The 19,342-nt window shown below is 40.2% G+C and overlaps 1 protein-coding gene across 1 annotated transcript in view; it reads left to right on the top strand.

Annotated features, from left to right (window-relative positions):
- gucy2g (guanylate cyclase 2g) overlaps window positions 1-19,342 on the top strand; it is a 59,327-nt gene that overhangs the window by 14,770 nt on the left and 25,215 nt on the right. Inside the window, 9 exon segments of the mRNA XM_048609201.1 lie at window positions 39-174; window positions 757-860; window positions 6,560-6,741; window positions 6,838-6,969; window positions 8,842-8,925; window positions 9,754-9,858; window positions 12,866-12,937; window positions 18,803-18,971; window positions 19,066-19,221. Coding sequence (XP_048465158.1) covers window positions 39-174; window positions 757-860; window positions 6,560-6,741; window positions 6,838-6,969; window positions 8,842-8,925; window positions 9,754-9,858; window positions 12,866-12,937; window positions 18,803-18,971; window positions 19,066-19,221 — 1,140 coding nt within the window.

The raw sequence follows: 19,342 nt of genomic DNA, 5'->3' as shown, positions 1-19,342 counted from the left end.
TAGAAATTGAGCAGAAACACTACTCTTGTTCTTAATAGGTATAACTGGACCAGTGAATATTGATAGTTCTGGAGAACGACATATGGATTATTCTGTGTATGACCTGCAATGGTATGAGAACATCACAAAGTTTGTTCCTGTTCTTCACTACGACAGTTACAGAAAATCAATACGGTAGGTTCTGTTGTGCAGATTATTATTAGGTCATTGAGTACTGCAGTGCTTTATAATTTCATTTTCATGCAGGTCTTGATATGATGAAAATCTCCTTCCTCTAAAGGGTCATGAAAAAGTATTTGCTAAATTTACTTTATATTTGGGGTAAGAACTGTGCATCATTCTGGTCACATCACCTTTCAAATACAATTATGTGTTTCCAAGTCATAATGTTAATATATGGTAAATACTCACAGAAAAAAAACTTCTTAAAAATTCAATTATTTTCAGTCGGAGTCTAATACCTTGTGACATTTTTACAAAATAAATTTCTGTTCAATTACACAACAATGTCAAGATTTCAGAAGTAACAATAGGTCATCAAATGGGGCTGGACAGATAGTAATTACGAGTAAAATCATGAATACATTTATGAAGATCACAGAATTTTACAGGAAATTTTCCTCTTGAAAACTAGCATGTTAGGTGGAATGTATATCACCAAACAGGACTTTTCCTTGGCACAGACAATATGTTTAATTCTGGTAAATGTACAGAATGAATCATAGAATGAATATTTCTTCTTTCCCACTTTTACAGCACAACGAGGGAATTTGTTAACATTTCATGGCCTAGTGGAACTCCAGTTAAAGACTACCCTGACTGTGGATTTTACAATGAACTTTGTGAAATAAACTCCAGAAGTAAACGTTTAACCAAGTCGTTCTCTTGTCCGGGACAATCTGGATGCATCAGTAGGTCTCTTCCCGTCCATCATCTTCCTTCGTTTCATGGTATATGTAGAATGCTTTGCGTAACATCACTGAATGATACAAGGACTTAAAGAATTAAATTGTGAAGGCAACTTCCATTGATTAGGTTTGTAAACTATTGAGCATTGAAGATTAAGGATTGATTTAGTTGAGGTGCCGAAGACAACTTAACGGTTTGAAAGTGGAGGTGGAAATAAGGGCTTGACACTTATCACAAATTGGTGAAGTGTCACTTTTGATTCCATGGAGGGTTTCTCTCCACCAGGCCTAGCAAGTGTTCTTGTGCTATCTATGCACCATAGTCAAGCACTGGCAGCCCAGAGTTGCCTTTCATCATGCACTTAATGGGAAAGTAACTACTAATGCTTCTAGGGCACATAGGTGGCACAACTGACACTCCATTGTACACACAAGTGCACAGGCTCACATCAATCACAATTTAGGATCCAAGCCATACAACTTATCCATCCTTAACCTCATCCTGTTTTACAACCCTCTCTAAATCAGAAAAAGCGAAAGATCTGCAGATGCTGGAAATCAGAAACTAAAACAGAAATTGCTGGAAGACCCCAGCAGGTCTGTGCAGAAAATCAGAGTTAACATTTCGAGTTTGGTGACCCTTCTTCAGGACATTAACTGTTCAGACCATTAACTCTGATTTCTCTCCACAGATACTGCCAAACCTGCTGAGCTTTTCCAGCAATTACTATCCAAATCATGCTACTTTTACCCCAATGCCCAATGTAGGCCAAATTCTCATCATTGTTTAATGTGGGATCAATCTCATACAGGGAAGCTTTGACCCATTTCAAAACATTCACTTTTATTCGGCAACAACAGAAGTGATCAATAAATGTACTGAAGCTGCATTGTCTTTCGGAACAAAAATAGACTGCTTCCTTTCGAGCACCAACAAATTTAGTCAATGAATGATCAATGCACCCAGCTTTCATTTATTGGAATAAGGTGTTAATTAAGTCTCTGGCTTATTGTGCCCATGCTGCAGAGCTCTGTCAGAGTGAAAGTGATGTTCATCCTGCTCAACGTCCTCATTTTCCTCCTCAGAAGACTGCTGCCAATTTCCCATCTCTCTAGCCTCGTCACATTCCCTTTTTGTCTGCTCCAGTTGTGTAGAGTGTAGCATTCCAGAGTAATGCAGCTCATTCTGTCCAGACTGTACTGCAAGACACCCTCCAGATTTCAATCCAAGCATTGGAATCTCATCTAGAGGAGGCTTACTGTCTGTTCCACCATGGCACTTGTTGATGAATGGGCTACATTGTGTCTACACTCAGCTTCAGTCAGGGGGTAATATAACATAATCATCAGCCAAACTTACAGAGGATAGCCCCTGCCACTTAGTAACCACCATTGCAATGTATCTAGCCCTTCAAATGAATCAGGAACATGAGCATTCTCAGGATGTAGTCACCTAAAAGTTTAAAGCAGTTGTCACCAACCACTGGCATGGATAGCACCCTGCTTCTTCAGGTCACAGGTTCTACTCCAGCAGTTGGCATAGCTTTGTGACAATGTCCTGGGACATCCTCAGTCTGTGGTGACACTATACCTCGCTTATCTGGAAATGGTGTCAAGATGAAAGACTCTGGGCCTCCTGCACATCCTGCGGGTCCTTCAGCTGTGACCTCTCCATGTGGAGGCTGTTTGGCTACAGGAATTTGCTGCTGGTTCTGGGCTTGCTGTCAAATCTGTTCCTCCTCCATCCCTCTGCATTTTTGCAGCACAACAGCAACAGCTATGGTAGCCCCCACTGTGGCTGGACTCATCTGTTACATTTGAAATGACCCTGTAGGGAGAACATAAGAAACACAGAGCAGATCCTCAGTAGTGTAAGTACTAAGTATTCACATTGCTCCATACAGTGAGACATGGGATATGGTGAGCAGTGATGTTGGTAAGTGTGGATGTCAATGTTCATGGAAAGAGGATGGGGAGTGCAGTCACTGCCCATCAAGCATGACCAAAGAAGTTGGTGCCTGGTGAGGAGCAAATGGTGATCTGGAGTCCCTCGGCATCCACTCAGACTTCCATGTTGTCACCATCTAGTAGGTAAATGGGAGCTATTAATGAGGTGAGATTAGATCATAATGTGATTTTAATGTATGCTGATGAATACAAATAGACATCGTGCTGCTCATAAGCAAGAATCTTATCTCACTGTTCAACATTTGTTTGGAAATTTGGACTTTATTGCTTTTAATGGCAAAAGTTTCTCGCTGGCCATCTCACACAATTTTTCTGACTTTGTCATTAATCCCCACATTGTTCAGGGGCTGGTAAGACTATGCCCACACTGTTTCCTCAGGTTAAAGAATCCAGAAAAATAGGGGCAGGAATTTGAAATTAGAGCTAAGTCATTCAGGGAAGATGTCAGAAAAAATATCTTTACACAAAGGGTAGTTAAATCTGAAATGTAGTAGTGATTTAGTCAACACGTCAACACACTCTGGCTGACATCTCTGTCTCTGACCTGTTGCAGTGCTCCAGCGAAGCTCAGCGCAAGCTGGAAGAACAATGTCTCATTTTCAGCCTGGGAACCTTGCAGCCTTCAGGACTCAATATCAAGTTCAATAATTTTAGGACCTGAGCACTTTCTCTCATGTCATTCCCCTAACCCCACACACCACGCCTTGACATCATATGGGCTGCTACCACAACCATCCCATTGACTGCCACTAATGATCTTCATTAGCAGCTTTTCTTTCTCCCAGGCTGACCTTTATGCATTCCTTTGTCTGTCCAATTGTTGTTCTCTCTCCATTTCCACCTAACATTTACTCCTATCGCTGCCCATCTTTAGCGTATATACCAACCTTTTTCTAGCTATAATTAATTCTGAAGAAGGGTCACCAGACACAAAATATTATCTCTGCTTTCTCTCCAAGATGCTGCCAGACCTGCTGAGTTTCACAGCAATTTCTTTTTTTTGTTTCATATTTCCAATATTCACAGTTCTTTGGTCTTTGTTTTAAATTAAAGAATTTGGGATAAACATCATGAGTTGCTTGTTGTTTACAAAACAGACACCTAATGTAGATTGACAGTGGTTTGTAAACCTCACAAGGGGCTTATTCAGTCTAGAAAAAGTCAAAACCTCTTACAAAAACTGAAACTTTCTCAGCCCCTGAATGATGTGGCCAATGGCAAGTTAGTTGGGAAAAGATGGCAAGATCAAAAAAATGATATTCTTGACTTTGAGGAATAAAGGACTGATTTTGCACCCAATGTGAGGCAATTTACATGCAATACCATCTCATGATTAACCTTTCTTGCCTCATTTATACGTAGTATGCTATCCTGTCACATAGCAGAGAGAAACTGGACAGACACAATTCCTGACATGAAAGGGAGCAGGTACACACACACATAGACACACACATACACACACACACACCACACACACAGAGTCCCTCTCACGTATGCACTGTTTCTCACACACACACTCACACTTGCATATGACTTATACACACATTCTCTTTCTCACACACACCCATTCTCTCACACACCCACTCTCTCAGTCTCTCACATACACACACACACACACACACTGTCTGTCTCTGTCACATACACACACTCACACACGCACTCTCTCTCTCTCACATACACACAGCACACACAAACAAAACTCATAGACATGGATAGACAGCAACTCAGAAGCAGAAACTCGGCCTGGCTTTTCCTCTCCATAGTCCATTGAGTAATATAGTCAACTGGTATTGCCTCAGAAACCAAACACTGGGACAGACTGCAGGACCTTTCTGTCTGGACAGCTCATTATTCAGTCCAAGGCACAAGCCTGCGAAAGAACTGTTGTGCTTAGTTCCACAACCCCACTTTTAGATCCTCATCCTCAAACATAAACTCCTTTTTAAAATTGATAATGGAATTGGTTTGAACCAATGTTTCTGGCAGGACATTCCAGATCCTTATGGAGAAATTTCTCCTTGTCTCCCCTCTACATCTAATGTCTTATGCATTTTTTACAGGCACCATTGCTTACAATGCTACAGTGCTTTCTCCATCAAACACAACAGGTATTGGAAATGAGTTTTCTGAGAATGTGGTGATGTATCTTAGCTGTTTAAAATGAGAGTGAAATCCTGGAACAATGGTGCAGTGACTGTGGAGTTTGGAAGACTCTTATAGAAGTAGACTTGTCATTGCAGCCTTTGCCTATAATCTTCCATAAAATTCACTTATAGTCAAGCTTGGTGTTACCTACTCATTATATTTATAAATCTTGCTCACATCATGTACTGTGGGTTTGCACACAGTATAAGTGGAGTTCATTTGCAGAGTCAGAAGAGGCAGCATGCTTGCAGTAGCAAACCTGTTTTTCACTGATTTTCATATCCAATGACTTTGGATTTGTTCTATTAAAAAAAAGCCCATTTTTTTCCAGATTAGCCCCACAGCTGGTGAAAATGGAAATCAACAACATCCAACCTAACCATTTGTAACCAGTTTGCAGAAAATCCCTCTGTAATTATTACCTTGTCTGTAACTGGTAACTGCAAATGGGTGTTTGAAATTTTATATTTTGAAAATGACATTAATGGGCACATGGTTTTTGTGACTGTACAAATGTTCCTTCTCACCAGTCCATATGCATAGACAAATTCTTCCTCCTTTGTTCTTTTGTCATTAGCATCCCATTTAAGTTGTGTAATTATATTTTGGGAAGGACTGGACAGTGAGAGTTCTGGTCAAGTCCAATTGTCTTGTAACACAGTAGTGCTGGAAACTCAGAAAAGTGCTAATATGTTGTTGAATATAATGAAAATTAAAGTCAACAGCTTGCAAACAGCATGGTAGTTTGTAGATGTATGGAAAATCTCAGGGTATAGTCACTCTTCTAAAAATTAGCAAGGGTACAATTTTAAGAGGCTTAGACAAACAAGCCAGAATTAATAATTTCATTTTGGAACTGATTCTGTTTGTGGTCATTTAAATTTAAAAGCTGATTTTGTAAAGTAGTATTGCAAGGAGGAGTGACTGTTGATTATTTCTCTGATCTGTAATCTTGCTCTTTTTCCCGCAGTGAACGTCACTGTCACTACTACGACATCTCCACAGAACGCAACAGGTACTGAAAATGCCCTATTTGAAAGTTTGCTCTTTGGAAACCAACCATCCTACCCCTTTCTCAAGCACCTATCCACCCACTGAACTTAGAGATCTCCTTCCTATGCTGAGATGTCCCCTTAACGCTGGCTGTGACCACTGAACTATGTTTCCTCTCTCCTTCTAAGCCATCTTGTTACTCATGCTCTTAGGTCTTATACATAGTCACTGCTAACTTCCTGTCTCCTCTGCCAATAACTGGCTGTCCAGTTGTGAAATTACCAGATCATGGAGCTCTGTTGTGTGACAGCAAGAGAGCCACAAGTTGCAACTCTGATTGTCAATGAGCAAACATTAAAATGTCTGCATTTAGGAGTTAGAATTCTTCTCATAGTAATATTGCCTGCTATAGATGTTAAATTTCTTTATGGCAGACTCTTATGTATTACAATTCTGATAAGTTCTGGCCACAGACATTCCTGCTGAATATTGTCAATATAGATTGGTTTGGTTATGTACTCACTTCATTTGCTTTGTATTTTCAGATAACATCATTGTGATATCTGTCGTTGTCAGTGTGGTCGTGGCTTTTGTTGTAGCTGCTGTTACTGTCTTTCTAACAGTACGGAAACATAAATCATTAAATCAAGATCAGGATATGTGGTGGAAAATAAATTATGAAGACATAACTATCCTGAAAGATAACAAGGTACAGGATTAGCAGCATGTAATGTTTTTGCTGTTATTAAGCATTAAAAGAGACCTGAAATGAAGCACAATTTTGCACAAATACAGTATTTGTTTCTATATCAATGTGCAGAAGCCTGGTACCACCGCATCAACCAAAGAAGTTGGAAGCCTTGGATCAAGTACTAACATCTCAAGCCATCAGAATTATGGTTTCAGAGATGAACTAGGAAACAGAGTAGTTTATTCCACAGTCGGTTTTTACCAGGTGAGTTTACTTCATGAATACTTACATTGTTAAATGTTTCATTAATATATTGCTGCATTGAGTAACATCAGGTCATTGCCAGCAAGAAAATTGTTAACACAATTTGGTTGAAATTGTTTTTAAAATGCTTTCGTAACAGCACTTTGAATTAAAGGCCAATTCATCTCAGTACAAATATACCTTGTTAATGTGATATTTCATATACACTGACTTATATCGCATCAAGAAAATATACTGTGATTATCAAGTTTTTTTTATTCATGGGATGTGGGTGTCGCTGGCTAGGCTGATATTTATTGCCCACCCTAATTATGTAGTCAGAATTTAAGAGTCAATCTTTGGAGCTAGGGTCATTTTTTTGTCCAAAACCAGGTAAGGACGGGACATTTCCTTCCCTAACCATAGAGTTCATGATCTTATGGGTTTTAACAGGCCCTCTCCATGTTCACTTGCCAAGTTCACTTTGAGTGAGGAAACCCTGCGATGGGGGATATCTGCACCACCATTTGCAGCTACCTCTAATTTTCCTGCCATCAGTCTGTGCCCCAATCTCTGGGCTCCAATCCACACCTCTTTCACACCACCTACAAACCCTGCTGCTAGGCTCCCAGCATTAGCAACACCCACCCCCAGTGCCCCCCCTAGGTGTGGAGGAATTGCCGATTACTGATATTCCCACAATCTTTTGTTCTGTCAGCTCCTGCATGGTCTGATAGGTAACAATCCATACCATGATCTCAGCTGGACTGGAGATAACATGATGGCACAGCATCACCTACAGGTGCAATCCCAATTGAATTTTATGGCAATCAAAAGTTGTTAACAATAAATTGGTAAACATGTTGTCCTCATAAAATTAGATACTAGTATGAAATACTGTTGTACGGATTTACTGTTCAAGCAAACTTCCAAACAAATAAGAATCTTTGATATCAGCTAAGTCATGATTATACCTCTACTGTGTTCTGATTCTGCTACAGTGTACACATTGTCCTTGTTTCTGGAAGTGTCTGAATATAGGCAGTGTAGTGACTGAACCCATATCAAAACTACTCAATCTGTGAAAAATGCTCAAAAACATATCACCATGCACAGAAATCCAAAGTAATCTTTAGGGCAGAGTGGGATGCCATGGACTTCCCCATGAGCAAATGCACTAGCCTGTGGGCTAAGGGAGGTGATGGCCTAGTGGTATTACTGCTACACCAATAGTCCAGAAAACCAGGTAATGTTCTGGGGACCTAGGTTCAAATCCTGCTGTGGCAGATGATGGTGTTTGAAGTCAATAAAGAGTCTAATGATGGTCATGAAGCCATTGTTAATTGGTTCACTAATGTCCTTCAGGGAAGGAAACTGCCATCCTTACCTGCCCTGGCCTACATGTGACTCCAGACCCACAGCAATGTGGTTGACTCTTAACTGCTCTCTGGGTAATAAATGTTGGCCCAGCCACATCACACATTTAAAAAAGAGGGGCAGGTGGGAGAACTAGTCTTTGGTTGAAGTATTGTGTGATTTTTATATATCCTGCCCAGACCTCCTGTAATCTGGGAGCATCCCAAAGGTAGATCTGTCAAGATGTAGAGTGGGTTCTAAAAGCTTAAATGCACAAGCTAACTGACGTATCCATTTTCCTGAAAAGACAATTTAATTAAGAGGGTGCCAGCATCCATGACATGCACCAGTTTAGTGCCTAGTACACAGTCCTGTATTAACTCATCCCCAGTTTTGCATAATAAAAACTGATTCATCATTGAAGGAAAATTTCATCAGGCAACCACCTAGTCAAATCACAAATCCATTGAAAGAAAACTTGTTGAAAATAAATGAGATTTGATGACTGCTGTGGTACTTATTGTTTCTGCCTGACAGGGAAATTATGTAGCAGTTATGTACCTTGATGGATCAATATCTCCAGATATGAGCAAGCAATCAATACAACAAGAACTGCAGCTGGTATGACAAATATGGTTACAGTCAGTGTACAACTGAATACCTGTCAGATTATACTTAAAAACTATAAGTTATATATGACTTAGAAATTGTTTTCTTGTTGATTCTTTTTCCACCTTCTCTCTGCTCCTTTTACAAGATACGACTCTTACTAGGTTCCAGTTCCTCGGGTCACTGCAGCCCTATGCCCAAGCTTGCTCGGCATGTACATGTCTAAGCAATGAGTGCTGCCAACCTATTCTTTCAAGCCTGGTCCTGTCCCTCACTGGCAACCAAAGACATGGACCACCCTATGGTGATTGCTTGGTAATTCTTGGGAGCAGTAACCCTGGCTTCTTTACTCATTCACAGTTTAAGAGCACTACGGCTGTTAAATGTGACTCTTTTTCAATTCCCTCTTGTTTAATTCAGCAAGTAATAGGGCTCACTACAATCAGTGACTAGAACCTGTTACACAAGCCCTTTAGTAATGTCATCAATTAAATATTTCCGCAGGACGTATACGTTGATACTGTTTTTGCAAAGGACAGTTTAAGAATCTAAGAAATAGCGATGTGAATTAAGTCAAATGGCTCCCTGAAACTGCTTGACCACTCAATAAGATTGTGACTGATCTTCTTTGTCAATCCAACTTTTCTGTCCTATCCCCACATTACTTGAGATCCATAATATCCAAGCTTTACTTTCCTTAAGATTGAGATTTTTATATATTACAGATTGAGGAGCTGGGAGGTTAGATTTTCACAGGTCCAAGTTTAGTGACTCAGATATGTTTAAATATATATATTCAATTTCAAGATGTGTCTAACTGAATACTAATATTGATTCTAGATGCGAGAACTAAGACATGAAAATCTAGTATGTTTCTTTGGTGTATGTATAAATGCACCACACAGGTATATCATTTCACAGTACTGCAAAAGGGGAAGTTTAAAGGTAAGTTGATTGAAGTAAGTGTTATAAGTAATATGAAATCATTGATTATTTTCAAATGTGTGAAGTATTTTATCAAATAGATACCTGCTCACAGAGATTGAGATCATTCATTCAGTTGCCTCAGTTGCTTCCTCCCCTTTCTCTTGCCCACCGGAGCAAACCTCCTCTAAATGCTTCCCCATGAATTACCTGTGAGCCCATATCTCTCTCCACTTTCTGGACTCATGCTGTCTCTAGTCTTGTCTGTAAGATTGACCCTTTGGTCTCTTGACCCTATTCCCATTGGACTGCTGACCACCAAACTTCCCATTTTGGCTCTATGTCAGTGGTTCCCTTTTCACATGAACTGACCTCCCACTTTCATGACTGCCATCATCAACCCCATCTTAAAAAGCCCACTCCATTCCCTTTTGCCTTGCAAATTACTACCCCATCTTCAATCTCCCATTCCTCTCAAAGAGGCTTGTCTGTATTGTTGGATTATGACTTCATTCCATTCATTCATATAAGTCCCTCATTCTATCTCTCTGGTCACATTTGCTGTCGACACTACAGAACTGAAATGGTTCTAACTAAAGTGACAGTTGCCATAGACAGTGACTGTAACTTTGATGTATCATTTATGCCTCCTTATTGACCACAGAATACCTGTGGTCATTGATGCAATGGCCATAGACATTGTTCTTCTTTGCATTTCTTCCTGTCAAGCTCATTTGGTTTTCTTTTGCTTGATTCCATTCTTGTCTATCTGATCATAGCCAAAGTATAAATGAACATAGGACATACAAACATACAAATAGGAGCAGAAGTATATAATTTTGGCCTTTGAGCCTGGTCTGCCATTCAATAAAATCTGGACTGATCTTGTTGTGTTTCAAATTCCGCATTGTCATCTACCCTGATAAACATTGATTCCCCTGCCTAACAAGAATCTATCCACCTCTAGCTTAAAAAATATTCAATGACTCCACCTCCATTGCCTTTTGGAATGTTCCGAAGCTGCAAGACCCTCTGAGTGAAAAAAATCCTGTACATCTCTGTCTTTTAAGGGCAATCCCTAATTCTAAAATAATGTCCCCAAGTGTGGACTGCCTCACAAAAGGAAACATCCTTCCCACATCGCCTGGTGTCAAGACCATTCAGGATCTTATACCATACAGTCAAGTGACCCCTTACTCTTCTAAACTCCAGTGGAAACAAAAGGGTCAGCCTCATTCTATATACTGAAAGGCCCACCACTTTTCTTTATTCCTCCATTTCTTCTCCAGATGCCCTATCCGATATTAAGTAATGTCTGTGATGGTATTTCTTCTGGTTAAGCATTGTGGACGCTGAAACCTCTGACATCATTTCCCACAACAGATTCTCTTCCAAGCCTTGCCCATATCTCAGTCTAAATTACAACCTCAGCATTTGCTTCAATCTTGATCTTCTACCTTATCATACATCCACTGCCATAACGTTACTCGACTCTGGTGCTGCAGCAATCTGTCTCTATGAAAGATCCTCATCCAGGCATTTCTTCCCCCTCCAGATCTGTGTATTCCATAGCTATTCCTATCAGCTCCCATTCTCCACCCTCCATGCAGATATTTCTAATCAACCTGTTCTGAGATATTACTATATGCCTCTGGAGCAAATAGGACTTAAACCCTTGCCTCCTGGCTCAGAGTTAAGGACAGTACCACTACACTACAAGAGCACTTGAACATTATTTGGGTCACTGGATTAATAGTCTAGTGATGATACCACTGAGCCATTGCTTCTTCTCCACCCTCCATGTGCTACAATTCATCTAATACTGTACAACTGTATACTATTCTCAAACAATTCCTGCTCAAACAATACTCCTTCCTTGCTGATATACATCATATCTCAGTATTCTAATGCCTCAAATTTATAATGCTCACATCTGTGTTTAAACCCTTTTGCCTCTCCACTCCTGACCTTTCTAACTTCCTCAGGAACTCTCCACTGCTCTGAGTCTGGCCTTTTGTGCACCCTGTCTCACCCTTTGTCCCACTTTGGGCAGTTGTTGCCTTAACCATTTAGGTCCTATGTTCTGGTATTCTCATTCTAAACCCCTCTGCCTCTCCAGCTCTCTCTCATTCTTTAAAACAATTATTAAAACTCATCTCTTTCTTATTTTAGTCACTCCTATTGTCTCTTTCTTGATCTGCTGTCCATCTTCATTGTTGTCTCCTCTGTTGAGTACCTTGAGAATTATTATTATATGAAAAGAGCATGCCTGCCTTTCTTCCTTGTGTGCCAGCTATGGCTCAATTGGTATCACACTGAGTCACAAGATCCTGGGTTCTCATTTCAGGCCTGGAGCATAAGAAATTAATGTTCATACTCCAGTCCAGTGCTGAGGAAGCAATAAGTGCTGTCTTTCAAAACTACCACTTGGCATTATTTCCAAAAGAGCTGGATGGTTATCACTGGTATCTTGGCCAATATAGTTGCCAAACTCAGCATCTCCCCATCACCAGACAAAGAGAATTAAGACTTGCTTTTGCATTATGTCTGGTAGTATCCTTTCTTTCAAGCACAGTTTTTTTATTGAAAATAGTACAACGCTTTTGGTAATTCAGCTTTCCATCACAGGACAATTAGAATGTTTTTTCATTTATTGCGTCTTCTTTCAAATGATGGAAATTGTAACACGGGATCCAAATTGTCATCATCTGTAACAGACACAAGTTGCACTTAATTATCACCTTTAACTCTAAAAGAACATCTTAAGGCACTTTTCACATGTACATGCAAAACTGAACTACGTGAAAATATTAAAAATATCTTTCACATTAGAGATGCAAAACGAGTGATTTTCATTTCAGTGCTATCAATGATGAAATATAAAATTATGAAATGTAATTTCAGGGGCATTGCAACTTTGAACATTTGTGATTATTTCCCTCCACTCAAGAAGGTGAATGAAAACATCAGCTCATGTTTATACCAGGAGAAAAACTGTAAATGAATATATTCAATATTCTTTCATTAGGATATCCTGAAAAACACAGATGTTGAACTTGACTGGGTTTTCAAGCTGTCACTTGCTTATGATATAGTAAATGTGAGTACTCGGAAGCCATAGTTTACATTTTCCAGGTAATAAAGTACAGATTCATTGTGATATTCAATATATTCAATTGTGAAAGGAATGGAATTTTAAAACAATCTGATATTCTCTTGAAAATCCATGTAACTTTGAAATGCAACTTTCTGGTTTGATGTTTTAATGAAAAGTCATTCAGGTCTGAAGTATCTGTTATAAAGTTGGTCATCTCTTAATGGTGGGTCAGTCAGTCTGAATTGATGCGTGTAATGTGTTTCTTTTGATTAACTCATATGATGATGGTATTTGCATGGCCAACATACATTACCCATCATTAATTGCCTTTAAGGAGATGGAATTGAACCACCTTCTGAATTGTTGAAGTCCACAAATTAAAAATGCACTCACCTTAGGGAATCCGAGGATTTCGACTCGATCAACGGCAATAAAGGAATAATGATTTGATTTCAAGTCAGATTATCCTGTAATGTGATGGGGAGATCATATTCTCAGTTGCCTGTTGCTCTTTCTAGTAGTAGGTAATAAATGTTTAGAAGGTGCTGACCAAGCAACCTTGCTGATTTGTATAGCACCTTGCAGAAGGCTAACATTGCAGCCATGCTAGTGCAGACTGTCCATGCTTAAAGTGGTGGATGGGGTGCCAATCAAGAGGGCTCCTTTGTCCTGGGTGGTGTGAAGTTTCTAGAGCAATGCTGGAATTGCACTCACTGAAGAGGTGGAGAGTATTAAATCACACACCCAACTAATCCTACCTTGGAGATATGTTTTGAGGAATCAATTGGAGAGTCACTTGTCACAGAACACCAAGTTTCTGACTTGGTCACATAGCCACTGAATTTATGGGGTTCTCCCAGATATGCATCTCATCAATTGCTGCACTCGGAATATTGACAGTGGTGGATCTGGTGATGCCAATGCCATTAAATTTCAAGAGGAGATGGTAAAACTCTCCCTCATGTAGAAACATTATCTAGGGTTGATACACTATCTTTCCCAGGATTCTTTGCTTTCCCAGGTTGGCAACCTCCCTGCTCAAGACTGAGTTAAAATTACCGTCTGGTCTTCATTAGGGTCTGACATGGATAAGTGAACAAGGGGTGAGTTAAAATCACAGCTGGCCATGGCTTTGCAGATCCAGAGTGAGTAAGCAACTGAAGCCATTTGAAATGTCAAGTTCTAACTGACCCAAGGAACCATGATGGTGAAGTGTCGAAATGCTCCTCACCTGTAAAAAGTTCCACATGGTCAGTGTCTCAAAGGGCCTGCCCTGATAAAACTCCTACAGCCTAGCTTCACATGTCAGTCCCTGGTTAGAACTGAGGGCAGAAGTGAGAGGGAAGATGTTTTGGCCCCACTAAACCAGACAGTTCTGGACTGGTAAGACTCATTAGCCTTTGTTGGCAGTGTTCCTAAGAGAAGGTAACTCTGATTTCAAAACCTCTAACTATGACTTAACTAGCCAATGTGTGCATTAGCTAGGAGGAGAGAAGACCACAAATAGTACCAACAGCGATGTTAAAGGTAAATGAGGCTTTTCAGCCTGCTCAGCAGTTCATCCAAGGGAAGAGCTCTCGCAAATTCAGCAGCTAGTTAGTAGCATAGGCTACATCAGGGTGGAGTTAGCTCTAGGACAAGGGATGGGAGATACTGTGAACAAACCCCACCCATTTAAAATATTCAGGAGGCTCAGCAACATGCATCCATCAAAGTTATGGCAGAATTCATGATCATGAGCCTCCCCAATGTTGTTCATGCTTGTAATTTTTTCCTACAATATTAAGTGGAAGAATTATCTCCTCCATCAGATTGGATAGAGTCTCTTAAAAATAGAGTCTTTCTGTTTCTGATGCTGACTGGTCTCTTTTCTTCAGATTTTCACATTTTTATTTCTGATTTCCAGCATTCAGCAGTTTTACTTTCTTTCCACAAAAATAGTCCATTAATCAAAATGTAGCCTTACTCAAAGCCCATCTTCTGCAATTTATCTGACTCTTGTAATATGATGCTTCACATTTAATGCTCCAGAGATCACTGCTGCTCAAGAGTCAACTATCAAAGTGTAATTGAAATCATACTGAGAAAAAAAATTACTCATAGCTAGAAGCAAATGTGTACAAATTCTGGTACCAAACCCATGCAAAACTGAATAAATTCTAATGTAGTTTCCTGGTACTTTATGGAGATTGCTGAAGTTTTAAAGAAGTTGATGCTCCACCACTGTATTAATTCAATCTCTGCATAATTACTGAATTATTTACATTAATAGAGTATAGATAAAATATGAAAGCAAAGAGATCATCCTGGAACTTTACAAAAAAGTCACCAAACTCTCAAGGGCAATTAGGGAAGAGCAACAAAAACTGAAATTGCTGGAGAAATTTAGCAGATCTGGTAGCATCTGTGGAGAGAAAAAGAGAGTTAAGGTTTCAAGTTCAGTGGCCTTTCTTTAGAACTGATAGCATCTAGGAAAAGGTGGTAATTATGTTGATCACAGGGAATGGAGGTGCAGGATAGGGAGGGAAGGAATGAGCAGATAGATGGAGATTGAGCCCAGAGAGAGAGAGAGACAGAGACAGAGACAGAAAGAGAGAGAAAAGGAAGCGGCCAAAGGGGTTGTTGATATAAACCCGGGAAGAGAAAAAGCTAGAGAGGTGATAATGGGGACTATGAGGGCTGAAAATGGGCTGGCTGTGCTGAAAGCAATCCATGTCGTGACAGGACTGGGCTGTGGGGGTGGGTAAAAATCATGGAAGCTATTCAGACTTTAAAATTGTTGAGCTTGATATTAATAAGACCATAAGTCCATTAGAAATGAGAACAGGAGTAGTCTATTCGGCACTTCAAACCTGCTGTATCATTTAATAGGATCATGGCTGATCTGATACCCCTCACATTTACGTTCCTGCCCTTTCCACATAACCTTCAATTCCCTTATTGATCAAGAATCTATCTCATCCTTAAATATGCACAAGAACCGTGTCCCCACAGCTCTCTGTGGCAAGGAGCCCCGAAGACTCACAACCCTCTGAAAGAAGAAATTCTTCCCCATCTTAGTCTTCAATTGGCACCCTTTATTCTGAGGCTGTGCCATCTGCTCCTAGACTCTCCCCTGAGGGAAACATTCCTTCAGCCCCTAAGAATCCAGTATGTTTCAATGAGGTCACCTCTGATTTTTCTAAACTCAGCAAGTAGTGTGCCAACCTGTTTAGCCATAAGACAATCCCTCCATATCGGTTATCATCCTAATGAACCTCTAAACTGATTCCAATGAAATAATATTTTTCCTTAAGGGGATCAAAACTTGTCTGAGTACACCTAATGTGATCTCACCAGCACCTTGTACAGTTGCAATTAGATTTCCCCACTCTTATACTCCAACCTGCTTGAAATAAGGGCCAATATTCCTTTCGCCTTCCTGATTACCTGCTGTCCCTGTGTGCTAGCCTTCAGTGCTTTGGGTACAAACAACCCCAAGTCCCTTGTGTTACAGCTTTCTGCAGATTTTCTCCATTTAAATGATATTCTGTTCTTTTGTTTTCCCTTCCAAAAGAACAACTTCACATTTTTCTGCATTGCACTCCATTTATCAACTTATTGCCCATTTATTTAACCTATCAATATCTCTCCATAAACAGTTTGTATCCGTCTCACAATCTGCCTTTCCACCTATTTTTATGTTGTTTCCCAATTTGGCTATAATACATTCATTTCCGTCCTCCAAGTCATTAACATTTGTTGTAAACAGTGGCGGTCCCAGCACTGATCCCTGTGGTACCCCACTGGTCATGTGTCACCAACCTGAAATATAATCCCTTATTGCCATTCATTGATTCCTGCCCATTAGCCAATTTTCTATCCTTCAACACTGTGGGCTCATCTTATAGCTGAAGCTTTTGTGAGGTACCGTGACGAATGCCTTCTCCTAGTCCAAATACAACACATCTACTGGTTCTCCTCTATCCATTCTAATAAATGATAAACAATCAGTGTTACAGACAGAAATGTCCCAACTTTTCTAACTTCTTATCATACTTGAATTCCCACATCCCTGGTGATACCCTGATAAACTTACTCTGTATGCTTTTTGAGACTGTAAGAAATATGTGGCTGAAAAGGTCATTTGTCCCATCGAGCTTTGAGTCCTGAAGGCTGCAGAGTTCCCAGGCAAAAAGTGAGGTACTGTTCTTCCAGCTTACACTGGGCCTTTTTGGAACACTGCAGTAGCCTGAGACAGAAATGTTAGCTAGGAACATGTGGGTGTGTTGAAGTGGCAGGTAACTAGAACCTTGGGATCATTTTTACAGACAGGCTGTAGGTGTTCTGCAAAGTGATCTCCCAGTCTGTTTCATCTCCCCCAGTGTGAAGGTGTCCATATGTGACCTGCATCACCCCAAAGCTGTGTCTGGACCTTGGATAGTGAGGACAGAGGAGATAAACAGGCAACTGTTGCACCTTCTGCGATTGCATGGGGAAGGTGCCACGGGGCATTGAGAGTGGAGGAGGAGTGGACCAGGATGTCCCAGAGGGAATGGTCCTTGTGGAATGCCAACAAGAGACTGGAGAGGAATATATGTCTGGTGGTGGCGTACATGGCTGCTTATGATCCTACAATAAGCAACAAATACTGGTTTCGCCAGAGACACCCACATCCCAAGGAAGACTAAAAGAAAATCACTGATTAGGCCACTCAGATGGTGTACCATGAACAGTTCCCAGCGTATGGGAGGAAGTAAACACTTTATATTCACTGGAGTTTAGAACAATGAGAGGTAATCTTATTGAATCATATAAGATTCTGAGGGGGATAGATTCTATGAGGATATTTCCTCTTGTGAAGGTATCTAGGAGGACAGTTTAAAGATAAGGGGTTTCCCAAAGAAGGTGGGGCTGAGGAGGGATTTCCTCTCTCTGAAGATCATTAGATTTTTGTTTTCTATTTCACAGAGAGCATCGGAGGCTGGTCATTGAATATAATCAAATCCAAGTTAGATGAGTTTTTTTTATTGACAAGGGAGTCAAGGGTTGTTATAGATAGGTTGGAAAATAGAGTTAAGGGCACAGCCGAATCAGTCATGATCTTATGAGTGGTGGAGAAAGCTCGATGGGACAAATGACCTTTTCCGCCACCTATTTCTTATAGTCTCATAAAGCGTACTAAGTAGGTTTATCAGGGTGTCACCAGGGATGAGGGAATTCAAGTATGATAAGAACTTAGAAAATTTAGGACATTTCTGTCTGTAACACTGATTGTTAAAAGATGATCCAGTAGAGGTTTTCAAGTTGACAAGAGGTTTTGATAAAGAGTAAAACTGATCACTTTGATGAATAGATCAATAACCAGAGGTCAAAGATTCAAAATCATTGGCCAAAGATCAAGCATAGAAATGCGGAGAATATAGTTTTCACTCAAGATCTGAAACTACTCTAAGAGGGCAGAAGCGGAATCCATAAAGATTCTTAGGAGGGATTTGGACATGTACTTGATGAAGAGAAACCTAAAAAGGGTTGAAAATAAAAAGTAGGAATACAGGTCTAAATGTATTTGCTTGTTCTAGGGCAAGCTCAGGCACAATGGCCTACCTCTGTACTATAGGTAGTTTTAATCAACCTGTTCAGACATATTATGCCACATCCCTGGAGCAGGCGGGACTTTAACCTGGGCCACAAGAGCCCACTTCTACACTGTAAGCTTCTAAGATTTTGAACCAGTATTTTATTAATTACACCTACAACATTGGTTTTTGCCTTAGATGTTTTCAGGTTCAGTGTTACTGATCATAATTAAGTGAATCTATTGTAGTAAATATCTCCAAGCAAAGGCAGCAGAAAAGATGGAGCTAAGAATATTTTCTTTTAACATAGGGAATGGTATTTTTACATAATAGCCCACTAAAGTCTCATGGCAATTTAAAACCTAAAACCTGTCTGGTAGACAGTCGGATGCAAGTGAAGATATCAGGATTTGGCCTCTGGGAGCTTCGATATGGAACGAAAAGGAAAGTAATCACCACAGAAGATGTGAACTGTGAAGGTACATTCAATCAGTGTTAAGCAGTGGTTCAGTAAAAGCTTGCCTTGAGGAATATGCTAACTATTTCCCAAGTATCAAATTTATCTTCTTGCAGAACTCTACTGGACTGCTCCTGAACTGTTGCGACTCAGTGAATACCCACTGAATGGGACACAGAAAGGAGATGTGTATAGTTTTGCCATTATTATGAGAGAGTTACTGTACCATGGGGATAGTGGACCGTTCCATGATTTTCAGATGACACCAGAAGGTAAAACAGCCATTTGTATTAATTGTTTCAGAGATAGCAGGAACTGCAGATGCTGGAGAATCTGAGATAACAAGGTGTAGAGCTGGATGAACACAGCAGGCCAAGCAGCATCAGAGGAGCA

Source organism: Rhincodon typus, chromosome 20 (genome assembly GCF_021869965.1).
Source record: "Rhincodon typus isolate 14 chromosome 20, sRhiTyp1.1, whole genome shotgun sequence".
NCBI classification, from domain to species: Eukaryota; Metazoa; Chordata; class Chondrichthyes; order Orectolobiformes; family Rhincodontidae; genus Rhincodon; species Rhincodon typus.
Note: the sequence above shows the minus strand (reverse complement) of the source record. Positions and strands in the feature narration are given on the sequence as shown.